At 50.2% G+C, this 14,222-nt stretch overlaps 1 protein-coding gene across 15 annotated transcripts in view; it reads left to right on the top strand.

The window, feature by feature from the left end:
- The window catches only part of MBNL1 (muscleblind like splicing regulator 1), an 80,378-nt gene that overhangs the window by 46,915 nt on the left and 19,241 nt on the right, over nucleotides 1–14,222 (top strand). For all 15 annotated transcript variants that reach the window (XM_069024698.1, XM_069024699.1, XM_069024689.1 and 12 more), the window contains 2 exons: nucleotides 9,562–9,732; nucleotides 11,741–11,941. In XM_069024698.1, the coding sequence (XP_068880799.1) occupies nucleotides 9,664–9,732; nucleotides 11,741–11,941 (270 nt within the window). In that variant the 5' untranslated portion in view covers nucleotides 9,562–9,663. The remainder of the gene's footprint in view (nucleotides 1–9,561; nucleotides 9,733–11,740; nucleotides 11,942–14,222) is intronic.

Below are 14,222 nucleotides of genomic sequence, written 5' to 3'. Positions count from 1 at the left end.
TGTGTAGTGCTCTATGTCATGCCTGTGCAATTTGGGGAAGAGCTTTCTAACTGGAACAGCAGAGTGGCACCACTCCTGCCACAGAGGCACAGCTGGGCTGTCCCACCTCATGTCCCACCTGCAGCCAAGCACAGAGGCAGCAGCAGGGGATGGTGATCTCTCTCTTGGAATCAGAAAAGCAAAATGTTATTTTTAAACTACAGAAATTCCATTTAAATATGGTCCCACTAATGAGGAATCGTCCTGCACAGCTACGCATGAGTGAGGGCACCAGTGACCCAGGTGAGTCACTTGCCACCACCTCCCTGTGCACCAGGCAAGAGAGGCTGAAAATGCCGCTGTGCTGCAAAACCAGATGAAAGCACTTATATCTCTGGGGTATTTTACCTCTGCAAATACCTGCCTCAGAACTCAAGTTTGATAAGTAATAAGAATACTCTGCTTGAGCCAGTGAGACAGTGAAGCACGTGCCCTGGGCAGCAGTGACAGGGACGGTGGGAACAGCCCTGCAGCCAGTCAGGGCAGGTGCTGAACCACTTTTAAGTTACATCAATGATATAAAAAAATCCATGAGGACATACATGGTGCCCTCCCTCATGTGGGATTCCCTTTTTAAATTTGCCGTAAATAGCGCTGACCTGTTCCAGCGGCTCTGCTGAACAAGAGCCATGTCCTTTTTGTTTGTTCCTCCAGTTTAGATGCAGCGTTTGACAACATGCCCACTTTCTGCCATACCACCAAATACACTAAGCAAATCATAAGCCTGAAAATATTAAATATTAATTATGCTGCAGCACACCCATTAAACAGTTGCAATGACAGACCTTCTGCTCACAGCTGGTTTCAGTCATTCCCTTGGAACTGCTGAGAGCCTGAGAGCGGCAGCAGGAGGTAAAGGGGCTGGTTTCAGATGGAGTCACTGGCAGGGGATTAAAGCTGTGAGCAGGAGAGTGGATCACAGCAATCCTGGTATCTGCTCAGCACCGCACTGTTCCGGCACTTCCGCTGGGCACCGCGGGAATCTGCACCAATAAATAGATTAAATCTTCCCTGTGTTTGACTTGATCTGGACATAAAGTCATTCATTCTCCTCTTAAATTGTGAGTTATTACACGCTTGAGTGAGGATCATGTGGATTACCAGAGATTGCTCTAAAAGGATTTGGTGGCATTGGAAGTTCAAGGAGCAGCTGGAGCTCTTGCTGGGAACAGCTCGTGGTTCCCAATGGTGCTGTGACCCACATGCTGCCCCTTGGGCTGGGAGGAGGCTGCTCTTTCTGTATCCACCTGAAAAAATGTAATTCCCTCGAGTCCTAGGATACAGCACTGGCTGGGGGCAGGTGGAGGGGTGCTTGGGAGGAAATGTAGTGTTGCTCAATTGCAGGCTGCAGAGTTTGCGTGTCCTCGAGTGTCCTGATGGATTGATTCATACATACACTGTGTCTATACAGACATATGGATATACAAACATTTGTAATAATACCAAGATCAACCACAAATTGTATTGAATATTTATGTAAATTTTAAAAACATATAAATTTTTAAATACATAAATATAAATAAAATTTATAAAAGTTAAATAATTTATATAAATACTTGTACATCCATATGTGGTTGATGCATTTGCTAATGCTGTTATGAAATGAGAATTAGGGGTATCCCAGCAGCCACCTTACCCAGGGTCAGAGTGGCTAGGGCTGGACAGGTGCTCAGCTGACATCACTATGGGTGCAGGGAAAAGTGGCACAGCTGTGAATATCCCCATCTGCATCCCTGTCCCCATCCCCATGCCACTGTTCTGGCACTGGGGATCATTCTGTGCCTCCTCGGGGCTGAGGAGGAGGAGGGACGCGCAGACGGCAGGACAGCGGGGAGGGTTTTGCTGCTGAGCTGGTGTCTTTCCTTCTGTTTAGTGCTGGCAGTCTGCTTGCCCTGTTTGCTTTTTTCTTTCTTTTTTTAAATCCCGTTGTATTTCATGGCAGTAGGACAGCTCCCGTAGGAGTGCTATTAGCTGTGCAAGCCAAATGATCCATTAGAGGGGTTGAGGCTTTTATGTACAAGAATCACACACAAAGACGTCATTAAGTGGTCACTCTAGTGTGTTTTCATACGAAAGGATTCGCTTAAAATTGTCTACAGTGCTGCCATCAGTATCCCTGTGCCACAGCAGCAGCCCTGGAGGGAGCTGAGGGGGCTTCACAGGGGAGATGCCCTCACTTGCTTCCCCTGGAGGTGTGTGTTTTCCCCCAGCTGGCATTCTGCTTGCTCGTGAGAGTTGTTTGGGAGTGTCCAAGCCCCCAGTACCTTCATGGCAGGCTGTGAGCTGGGGGGGCTGCAGGGCCCGGCGGGCGAGCACCGCTCCCAGCTCTGGGTTTGGCCCGGGACCAGCCGCTGGGTACGGTGTGGGACCAGCTCTGGGGAGAGGCACCTGTGGTCCCATAGCATTGGGCTGTGGCAAAGCTGGGGTGCAGTGACCCCTCCAACAGGTGTTAGGCATGTTTCCAAACAGGCTGTGCATTCAGCCTTGTGTAGAGCCTCAGTGATTGCAGTCCTGCCTCTGACTGGCTTCAGAGGTGTAAGTGCAGCCACTGACTTGTGGGATTGCAGGCTGCGTGCTTCAAGGCAGTCAGAGAGGCCCTGTAACATATTAAAAAAGTTTCTCTGAATGTGGCAGGCAGCCTCAACACAAAGTGCCTGCAAACAGTTTATTTTTAAAAAGGAAACCATGGCTTACATGGAGTTAAATGTTTTCCCGTAAAACACATGGACATCAGGATAAATAGTTTTACCATTTACAGGCAATAGTTGATGGTATGTAGCAGCCATCCTCCTGCTTGGGTTCAAACACGCCGGGTCAGGAGGAATTTGTACTCCCTAACAGAGGGAGGTGTTTGCGTGTTTGTTTTGGATCAGAAGCATTCTGTGTGTTCCAGCTGCGCTGTTGAGCTGTGGCTGCTGGTTGTGCAGCTTCAGCATCCTCAGCACAGGGGGACCAGCCCCAGGCAAACCCGGGCCGAGGGAGTGCTGGCAGAGCGGCCGCAGCTCCAGCAGCAGCCAGTCGGTACCACAGCACCGTCAGAACACCCAAAAGTGTTTGAAGTGACTGAAAATTATGTCAGTCATTAATAATTGTTACGTAGTGATGGGGTAGTGCGTGTTCATGCAGGGTAGGTGGGATGCAGCACTCACTGGAGTCTCTGCTGGCCACAAGGAGATTTTTCTTTTGTCTTTAGGAGGTAGCCTGTTAAATGTTAGAGGGTTGTAGGTCTGACTACAAATAGTTACTTAAAATTACAGAATTACAGGCTCAAACATTGGTTTGGGTTGGAAGGGACCTTAAAGCTCATCTTGTTCCACCCCTCTGCCATGGGAAGGGAGCTTTCCACTACACCAGGTTGCTCCAAGCCCTGTCCAGCCTGGCCTCGAACACTGCCAAGGATGGGACATTCATCCATCTCTCGGGGCTCTGCTGGCATAGAAATGCTCCAGGGAGCCCCTCCAAGTGCTGCAGGTGGTTACAGGCCATGGTAGCTGCCCAAGACTGTCAGCAGAAATTGCAGCTGCTTCTGTTCAGTGCTTTCATGTTTATAAGCCAGATTCTTTGCATCCTGAGGCCTGGACGTTCTCTTCTGGATTCAATGGTAGCAACAATGGCAGCAGCGCTGTGTGCAGGATCATGGATTTAACCATCAGCTCACATGGGTTCTTGAAATCCAGAGCAGCCCCATGGGGCTGCTGTTTGTTTCACTTCAGTTTGAATTTGGAATAAGTGGAAGCAGAGTTTAGGCCACCGTGCTTTCCTGGGGCACTGAAAGGCTGGTTTTACTTGGTGCACAGGGTGCCCCACACACATTTCCATCAACATGGGGGTTTGGCGCTGGCTTCGGGTAGAGGCAGCTCCTGGTGCTGTCACAGGGATCCTGCGTCTTAAACTCTGTCGCTACACAACAGCTTTTAATTGGAAATTAATTTGTCTCCAGGGCATCCTGAGCAACAATGTATACTACGAATTTGAGTAGAAAGGTTGTTGCATCTATGTGGTCAAGGTGATCAGCACCCATTGGTGTCTGCGCAGCACCACGCTCCACACTCCTGCTTGAGCCATGCCGGCAAGAAGGGCGGCTCTGCCTGCAGTGATGGGGCTGGCACTGGGACCTTGGGGAGAGCCAGGGGTTTACTCAAGAGACCTCAGAGAGAGCCAGGGGTTATTCCAGTGATGTCTCTGCATGCAGTGAGCAGCACGTTCCTGCTCTCGGCTCTCTTGCCCTGGACTTCTATGGAGATGCTTTCACGGCAAGGTGTTGGTGCATTGATGGAAACCAAGAAGCTTTCCCGTTGTCCCTTGAGCAGTAGTTGGTGTGGGACCTCGCAGAGAGGGGTGCTGCCAGTGCTGGGGAGCTCGGGTTGTGCTACTGCAGTGATACAAAAATAGCATAAATAAACAGACCCAGCGGGCCGGTGCAGCTCGGAGCAGAGGCTTTCCCAGAGCAGCTGCGTTTCTGACAGCCACCCCTACAGCTGAGCCACTCTCAGGTGCGCAGAGGGAGCCGAGGTTTCCTCACCCGGCAGCGCAGGAGCTCCTGTGCAGCCAGACAGGCTACCCTGGGCAATGTGGGATCAGTGCCGGCCGGGGGGCAGACAGTGAGGGGCACGCAGTGGCCTGCTGGCCCTGAGTGCTTGTCGTGGGTTTGTGCTGCTGCAGGAGGATGACCTCAAAGCAGCGACTGCAGGATTGCTGAGCTCCGTGTGCACTCCCGTGTTTATCTGTGACAGCAGTAACTGGGATCTTTTTTTAGACTCTGTCCATACAAAATCCTCCTGTATTTCTGCTTTGGCTGAGCTCGATCTGATGTTTCTCCCCAAACCTCCAGCCCCTCCTGCAGAGCATGGCCCCTCTCCAGGACCGTGGGCTGCGTCCCAGCACTGTCAGTGTGTGATCAGCGGACAGGAGCAGGAACGCGCACTCAGCACTGCTCTGCCGCGCTCCCTGCCACGCTGACGGGGTGGGACTGCGCGTGTCCCCGCGGCTGTGGGTGTCCCTGTCCCAGCCCAGAACCCCTTGGGGTGGTAGAGCAACGCTGACAACAGCGACAGGCGTCCTGCTGCCCACTGTGTGTCCCTGGGGAAGGAGCCAAGCGCAGGGTAAGCCCAGCCTGAGGTTCAGGGGTGCTGGTGGGGTGGTGGGCTCCCAGGCCCCTTCTGGGCGAGGAGCTGAATGTCGCACTGGGTGACAGCATGGTGGGATGCTCTTGGTCCTCCCTGCCTTCTCCACCCCGGGAGCACTCAGGGTGGCGAATCTGCTCGCAGAGTCTCCAAGGGCGTCAGGGCCCTGGCAGTGCCCTGTGTGGGGCAGACAGAGCTCCCACGAGTCCCTCTCCCTGACCGGAGAAGTAACAGCCCTGCGAGAGCAGTTTGCTAATTAGATCTAATTTACTGCATCACCAGGCTGTGCTTTCCAAGAAAATTCTAGGCTGAAGTGCACCAGCGTGAGGAGTTTGCTGTTCTTCTGTTTTGTGGCAGATCAGATGGTGTTTCTGAGGAGGTGTTGGTAAATAATTAGTTTGAATTTGAATTGATTCAAAGATTAGGTGGATACTGAAAGCTGTGGATGTTTGCAAGCTCTTAAAACCGTTTTGAGGGCCTAACATCTACTCCAAGTCAGGCCCCTGCCTTTCAGCCCTGGATGCAGATACCCTGGAACATGTGCGAAATTGGGGTTCACACGCACTCCACTGCAGCAGAGGCAGAAGGCAGCAGTGCTAGGACAGAGATACTTGGGTCACAGGAGCAGGAGCAGCACCCCAGCCTCAAATTATTGTTAATTGGCTACTCATTTCTGCTGATATTTCCTTTAAATATTCCCTCAAGGAAAAAATAAGTTGTTAGTATCCGTATCACCTGAGCTATAGCTGCAGTGGGTAAAGGAGCTTGCAGTCTCAGAAGGGAATCCCAAAAAAGCTTTTCCATTATTAAATATGCAATCAGGGTATTTTCTGGAAGGAGATTATTATCAGAGAGCAAAAATTGCAGTTGTATTCCTAACATTTAGTGTGGGATGTTAGAAGAAGGGTGTGCTTTGCTTCCCAGAAAACTGGTGTTGTGGGGAAGAGCCTGGTGGTGACCACACAGAAATGGGCTCACTCCTGTTCACCTGTGTGCAGGTCTGAAAAACCCAGGTGTACTGTCACGATCCAACACACTTGTCAGAGGATCCAAGTCTTCTAGAAATACCCTGTATTTTCAGAATGCAGAATTTTGGGAGTGATTTTTCCAAGGCAGGATTGGTCAGTTTCTTTTGTCTGAGTTTTCCCTAATTCTGTAAGTGTTCACACAAAGTGCCTTGTGCTTTGTGGGGAATAAAGGCATAGTGCGTAGCTTGGAATGCTTCTGCCCTGTGGGAAGGTGCCTGGGGACAGGTACACGTTCCTGCTCCCCTGAAGGCAAGGGGAAAAATCCTCTCAGTCCGACTCCTGATCACCAGACCGTGCTGAGCCCTGTGCTGCACCTGATGAGGTGTCACAGGAGGCTCAGCACAGCAAGGTCAGGCACATCCTGCTCCCAGCCGGAGTGGATGGCATTTCTTCATTTCTGACAGTGAAAGTGAGCCGTACAGAGTAGGAAACAAATCCGTGTATTAAACACAAAAAAAAAACCAATGGAGAGGCTGCATGAGGTTAAAAGATGTACTGCTGCAAAGAGAGCAAAGCAAATGTGTGCTTGCTGCCATGCTTCAAATGAGAGTGAAAAGTTTGTGTGGCAGCTGCTGCAGACACGGTGCTGTCTGAGTGGTCGGAGGGGCTGGCGCTGAGCTCAGCCGGGCGCTGCCTGACACTGCTGAGCCCCGAGTGGGGCAGAGCACCACCTGAGAGTGGCTAGGACGCCGAGGGACACAGCTGGCCCTCTGCCCCTCACTCTGCTGGCCTCGAGGGCCTCTGCTGAGGGGCATGCTGGGGAGCCTCGGGAGCATTTCTCCTAAGTTTTAGTGCAGCAGGATTGTGTTAATCCCCCAGCGTGCTGGTGCGGCCCATGAGGACACTGCAACACCCACTGCCACCTCTGAATTTACTCACTTAAAATATTCCTTTTGTAATGATTTGGAAGAGGGTTCAGACAGGGAGATGAAAATCTGCCTTGAACTCTGCTGACTGCAGTTAGCAGGATCCAGTGACAAGGTAATTAGGAGCTGCTCGCTGCAGGGTCAGGGGGATGAGTGCTGCCCGTGTTCTGGTGAGATCTGTGACAGTGGTTTCCAGCCTGCTGTTTCCAGCTCCTGGGTGCTCTGTGGACCATTTGTAAAGGTCCATGGAGTAAAAGTGAGGCAAGAAACCCTGCTCCCAAACAGACAAGTCTGCATTTCTTTTGGGAAAGTCGCTACGGTCTGTAAATTAAAAAAGATTGAAGGTTAAAGGTGCCCTGGGCTCCAGAGCTACATGCAAACGAGGAGGATGTGTTTTCGTAGTATCTGGTGATAGCTAAGCATAAGCACAATTTACCCGGGGCTGTGGTATATTCTGGTAGTCTTTAACTCTGAGTAAATAGCTTTCCTTAAAGACCATCTCCTAGGTAAATAGAAATGCTAGTCTCAGTGGGGAAGCAGCGAGGCTCCTTGTTTCCTGGGAGCCAGAGGACATTGCATTAGATCACAGGAATGATTTTTTATGGCTTTAAAGCATTTGGGTGTATGAAGTACATTAAGTGGTTGGGGTGTACAACACGTACTGCCAGGCTTTGGATCTCATCCAGAGAGTTGTGGATCAGCCTAAACCCCAGCGCTGCAATAAGGACATTGAGTTTAATCTGGATTTCAGAATCAGGTTGGTTAACTGCTCCTCTGATTCCAGGCACACATGTTGTAGTTCCATGTTACTCATTTAGCAGTAATTGGCTCTTTTACATTGTGCTCATGGAAGATCTCATTTTCCAGGTATCTGGTAAATGTGTCAGCATGCCCCATGTCCTCAGGGGTAACAACATCTAACATGGGGTTAGTGTTGAGAGAAAAACTGACTTAATTATAACTGTCCCAGGCCTTTACCTGCCAGTGCACACAGGGGTGAAACGCTTTCAGGGGCTTGGGGATGCTGAAATGAGTTGGTTTAGGTGTTAAAGGAGAGAACTGGAGGTCATTTTCTCAAAACCACCCCTAGGGCTGAGAGCTGCCTTCCCCGAGTGAAGGTTGCTGGGTGACAGACTGGTGGGAGATGTCCCACGTGTCCTTTTGGCCAGTCCAGCCCCGGCTGTGCTGGTCCCTGTGCAGATCTGGCCGCTGCTGACCGGGATATCAGGTGCCAGCTTTGGTCCCCATGGCCAGGGATGGGGCAGCCCTCTGGGACTGGGGGTGTCCGGGGTGCACCCCCGGGTGGAACAGCCACCAGCATATCCAGCTGTGTACAGATGTGCATCCACGCTGTAAAACACTGCTGCAGTTAAAAGCACAGCAACTACGACTCTCCATAAGCACTGATCCCTGCTGCCACCTTTTCTGCTAATGAACTGTCTGGTTTTTACTGAAGTATCCAAGTCCTTGTTTGCTCTAGGAAGCTTCTTTCCCCTGTAACAATACTTCCTCAGGCAGCACATGTTTTTTCCCTGTCTTATCTGCAGTTATTGTGCTCTTGGCTCTGTAGATGAACTTTCTTTTCCATGCATTGCAGTCACGGTCTCCACAATCTCCATAAACACTTTCCTTAACCATGGTGTGTTGCCTGAAGATACCCACAAAACTTTAGGTATTTTTCTTTGATCAGGTCTGTCTTCCTCTGCAGGATCAGATGTCAGCTGAATAACTATGAAAATCAGTTTTAAGATGGTTGGAGTGTCAGCAGGAGACAGACTGGGAGGGGAGCAGCAGCAAACTGTTTGTCCCACCCTTTAGGGGAGACAAAAATTATCCTACAAATTAGATCTCTGGCAGATTATTTAACAAGGATAAATCTTAACTTAGCAAAATTGCAGTATAAGGTCAAGCTGTATTGAATCAATTTGTTTCCTGATAAAAACGGTTTCTTACTCAAATTAAGTTTGTCTTTTGCCTTGGCATTGTTCTTGTTTGGATTTATTTCAAAGATGAATGAGTAAAGAAAAAAAATGTAATTTTAGGAATCTCTGTTTTTTTCAGAAAAGAATTTAATTGTCCTTTTTAGTTGGGTTCTTTAATTTTTGGTTTTGCTATCCCTTTAGTGAAAGTACGGGCTTGGTGTTACAAGTTTTTTTCCCTCAAAGATGCTGGATTCCGGGTGTAGTGAAGCACAGAGTGGTACTGGTTCCCTTCATGGAGCAGGAGCATGTCCCCAAGAGGAGGAACATGCTGTACTTCCAGAACAACTCATGGTCACTCATCTTCAGGAGCTTTAAAAAGAAACTGTGTTTCAGAGTTGTGCTGGGTTAACAAATGGCCCAGCAAAGCCGAGCCAGCAGCAGATAGAGGAACTGTCCGGCGGCTCTGGACAGCGTGTGACAGCCCTTCTCCCTCAGCCTGCAGCCTGCCTGTGTCTGCTTTAGCCCATGGCATAAGGAGAAAAGATGCAGCTTCTAATCCTACTGTGCCAATTCTCTTCTTCAGGGTCGATGTTCAAGGGAAAACTGCAAATATCTTCACCCACCACCCCACTTAAAAACGCAGCTGGAGATCAATGGCCGCAATAACCTGATTCAGCAGAAGAACATGGCCATGCTGGCCCAGCAGATGCAGCTCGCCAATGCCATGATGCCCGGAGCCCCGCTGCAGCCCGTGGTATGTGCACCCCAGGGTTCCCTCAGGGAGCTGAGGGCAGGCAGCACAGGCTTCCACACCAGGGAAATCCCACAAAGGTGGGGATTGGGGAGAGGAATCAGCTGCAGTGAAATGCTCCTCTGTATGTCTTTGTGTTGCTTAATTCTGCCTTGCCTGAAGTAATATTTTTAATTAATTTCAGTAGTCTTGGGTTAATTTAATTTGTCTTCTGCAACTTATTTCTCAAAGTTTGGAAAGCGAGTGATCTGTGTGAGATTTTCGTTTCCTTTGCAATATCATGTGCTCTAGGAAACTCCTGGCTTTGAGAAGATTCCCTTGAGTGAAGGGATGTTTTCCCTCACTCAAGGGAACTTTCCCAGAGAGTTGCTTGCTGGAATTGAGCTTTGGTTTAGGGGGAGTTAGGCTCAGCTTGACCGTGGCTGTGCATCAGTCAGTATGAGCCCAGCAGGGAGCTGGGGAGGCTCTGTGCCCCGGCCCAGCAGTGGCCGTGTACCAGTGGGGCTGTAGGACAGGGGTGTGTCCCCACTTAGACCTGTGCAGCACATCATGATGTGCCTGTGAGCTTCAGAGCAACACCAGGTGGCTCTGATAACATGCTGTTACTCTGCAGTGGTCAAAAGGCTGCAGGGTATTTGTACTGGTGTAAAATAAGCTCAATAGAAACTATATGGAGTAGTCTTTTATTTGGTGTACACAGACACACAGGTGTCTGTTTGAGTGTATTGGGCTGAAATCAAACATCAATATCTTAAGTTACACACTAACAGACTGGTTATTTTAAAGTTCATTATTACATAGCTGATAACACAGTAATGGAAAGTGAAGTTAATTAATAGTGTATTTAAGAGTAATATTTAATTTCCTGTAATATTTGCCAGGTTGTTTTTCACTCACATGGATGAAGAATCATAAGCATTACAGAAATTATACTCCTTTACACAGCTCTCAAGTCCGTTTTCTCCAGTAATCCCTGCATGGTTTTGTTCATTATTTCCCATGTGTCTTGCTTCCAAACAATTCAGTCATTTCCTCAGGAATACAAAAACATGTGCTGTTCTGTGCTGTCTGCCTTAAATTGATAGGAAACAGAGAAAGAGTTGTGTTAACTCTGTAGTTGTTTTTCCCTCTAGAAATTAGGGAAAAAAACCTAAATGCCTAGAGTAACTGCTTTATTTAGATAGTGAAAGACAAACACTCCTGGCTGAATTTTATTTGGCAGTTAAACTGCATTTGGGGGCAGGAGAGTTATTTAATCCCTGCTGCAGTGTAGCAGCTCTGTGTTGGGTTTTGACAGCATTATTTTGCCTCTACACCCAGTTACCTTCATACCACAAGGGCATTTGACTCTTTTTTGAAAACATGCAAACAAAAAATCATATTTGCATGTGCTCTTTCTTCCACTGGTTTAATGTTTTACCCTAACTAAAGCATCTCCCTGATGCAGTGAGTGTCTGAGTATCTGCATGGCCAGCCTGTTGAATTCTGTAAAATTGAAGGATTGTGGCTGTGTGAAACTCCAGGCCTGAGCCAGCTGTAGCTGCACCAGGGTCAGAAAAGCTTTGCCTGTGCCTGAAGTCGAGTGTAGTTGATGCTTTGTCGGGGCTCTCAGATGCCTTTTCCCTAAGAGGGAATTGTACCCGCTGTGGCCATGTCCCCGTGATAGGCCTGGATTCTGTGTGACCCCACAGAGTGTCTGCCATTCATTATGGCATTGCTGGAGTCCAGATCCACCGGGAGTTTGCTACAGGAGCTGCCACATGCTGTGAGCGTGCAAGGGAGCTGGAGGAGGAGAACCAGCCGAGGCTGGTGGGGTTGCTTGTCCCGTGCTCTTGCTCACGTGCAGCAACTGCACAGGTGTTCCCCATGTCCCACAAACACAACAAATGCTCCTTCCCAGTTAGCAGCAGAAACTCACCTTGTTCAGCTCAAGGGGATGGCCACAGAGTTGTTATGGTGACAGCACAGCAAGCACAAATGTTAAGTGTCTGTTCCCTGTCTCCGATTGCAGCCAATGTTTTCTGTTGCACCGAGCTTAGCCACCAACGCATCAGCCGCCTTCAACCCCTACCTGGGGCCCGTCTCTCCAGGCCTGGTCCCCGCTGAGATCCTGCCCACGGCCCCGATGCTGGTGACAGGAAACCCCGGGGTCCCGGTTCCTGCCGCTGCCGCCGCTGCTGCCCAGAAGCTGATGAGGACAGACAGGCTGGAGGTAGGAGCTGGGTGGTGTAACTTACTCTCACAGGTGCTATCATTTATTATGTCTTCTAGGTATGAAATACTTTTCTTGTGAAAGCAAATAATGCAGGTTTCACTTGGGCTGGTAATGTCGTATCTTGATGATGGGTAAGAACGAGGAGTGACTGACTGTACAGTAAGTTCAGCCTGGCATTCTGCTTCTGACCCTCCCTTGCAGAAAGAAATGGGAATATTTAGGAATGATCATGGCAGCAGCAAGAGTGCCATGAAGCTGTTAGTGTGTGCCCAGAAGGTGTTAACTTGGTGGGGGCACAGGCACTGAGCGCTCGGAGAGGTGCAGCGCTTCAGCTGCCGGGGTGCAGGATGACTCGGCCTCTCTGGCTCTGACAGACGGTGCCCACACTCCCCTGCCGGCCTCCCGCACCTGGCTTATCACCCTCGCCACAACCCTGACAAGTGTTGGTGCTCTTGAGCTGCTGCTCTCCCTTGCTCCAAATCTTTCTTATCTGAAAGGCCTGACAGTGTTTTCGGCACCTTATCGGTGCTGCGTGGGCGGGGAGCCAAGGACATGCTGCCGACTGCCACGAGCTCAGGGCACAGCCCATGAGCACAGCCCATGAGCACAGCCCATGGGCACAGCCTGAGAGAGAGCAGAGCCCATGGGCACAGCTTGAGAGCACAGCCTGAGAGCACGGATCACAGCCTGAGAGCAGAGCCTGTGAGCAGAGCCTGCAGGCACAGCCTGGGATCACAGCCTGAGAGCAGAGCCTGTGAGCAGAGCCTGCGGGCACAGCCTGTGGGCACAGCCTGGGAGAGAGCAGAGCCCATGGGCACAGCCTGAGAGCACAGCCTGGGATCACAGCCTGAGAGCAGAGCCCGTGGGTACAGCCACAAGCACAGATCGCAGCCCATGGGCACAGCCTGAGTGCAGGTGCTTGGCAGCCCTGCTTGGGTCTGGTGGTTAGAAGGCAGCGATGGGGGAGGCTGGGCAGCCAGGCTGCCCTGCTGTCACCCTGGTGTGTGCTGGACATGGCAGGGCGTGAGGGCACAAGGCCGCTGCCCCCTGCGCGGCTGCTGGTGCTCTCCCTTCTGGCAGTGGGTCTGGTCACTGAGCTCAGGGAGCACGCTGGGAGGAGCAAGAAGGATCTCTGTTTTATGCAGCCCACTGTATTTGTAACTGTTCTTTCTGCCTGTGCATCTGCACTAACAGGATTAACTCTCTTTACCAGGGAAATTAATTCCTCTTCCTTAGCTGCATCCCTGGCTGAGGAGCTGCTGCTCAGAAGGGGTGAACTGGGAGCAGTGTGGAGGGTCATCTGGTAGCCAGTGTTTCCCACTGCTACGGTCACTATTCTCAGAGCCCACATCACCACAGGTCACCCTCCTGTGGGATCACATCATTTCCCTTTTTAGAGATGTTTTCCCTGGGGGAAGCATTCCCCAAAGCACGCTCAGGTTACAGGGGAGGCAGCTGTGCCGAGCTCTGAGCTGGCACACAGGTGGCTGGTTGGAATCACCCAGGGATGTTTTTCCCTTGAGGACTCTGTTTCATAGTCTACACCTGCCAGAGGTGGATTAAAACCAAAATGCAATTAGGTAAATTCATAAATAAATCACAGTGGATTTGGAAATGAGTATGGAGAGGAGAATGCCAATGATGGGAACCCTTTGGGTTGTGCTGCCAAGATCAGCTGCTGTGATTGTGCTTCCAGCCCTGCAGTGCCCATGGGCTGGTCAGGCTGGGACATGAGGGCTCAAAAACATCCTGGTCATAAGCAGGACATACCCATTGTTCCCAAGCACCCAGGGAAGCAGGAGCACCCCTTCGTGTGCACCTCCAGCGCAGCCCCAGTGCTGGCTGCAGGCTATGACCACTGCACAGGGAGCTGATGATGTCTGGGACTTCAGCATACAGGACTTGGCCCTCTGGACGCTGTATTCTCTTGATATTGCTCTTCAGAGAAATGATGCACTGCTGAGCCAAACTCCTCTGAATGAGGGGGAGATGCTAGAGTAGCACTCTCCGGGTCACAATACTGTTTTCCCTTTTGCAAATGCAGTTTAAACAGTGAAACATGTAGGTGAGAAGATAATTTGCAAATGCTTTCCAGTGCAGTGGTCATTTGATCTGGAGTATCCAAATTTAGTATCCAAACACTGAACAAGCATGTCATTTTTATGAACAGCAAAACATTTGAATGTACTTTATAGGTTGCAGAAATGCAGAACGAATTCTGGAGATTCTGCACGATCTGGCTATTACTTCCCAGAGGAGCCAGCAGCGTCTACCTGCT

Source organism: Aphelocoma coerulescens, chromosome 9, assembly GCF_041296385.1.
Source record: "Aphelocoma coerulescens isolate FSJ_1873_10779 chromosome 9, UR_Acoe_1.0, whole genome shotgun sequence".
Classification (NCBI taxonomy): domain Eukaryota; kingdom Metazoa; phylum Chordata; class Aves; order Passeriformes; family Corvidae; genus Aphelocoma; species Aphelocoma coerulescens.
This window is presented reverse-complemented; position numbering and strand designations above follow the sequence as displayed.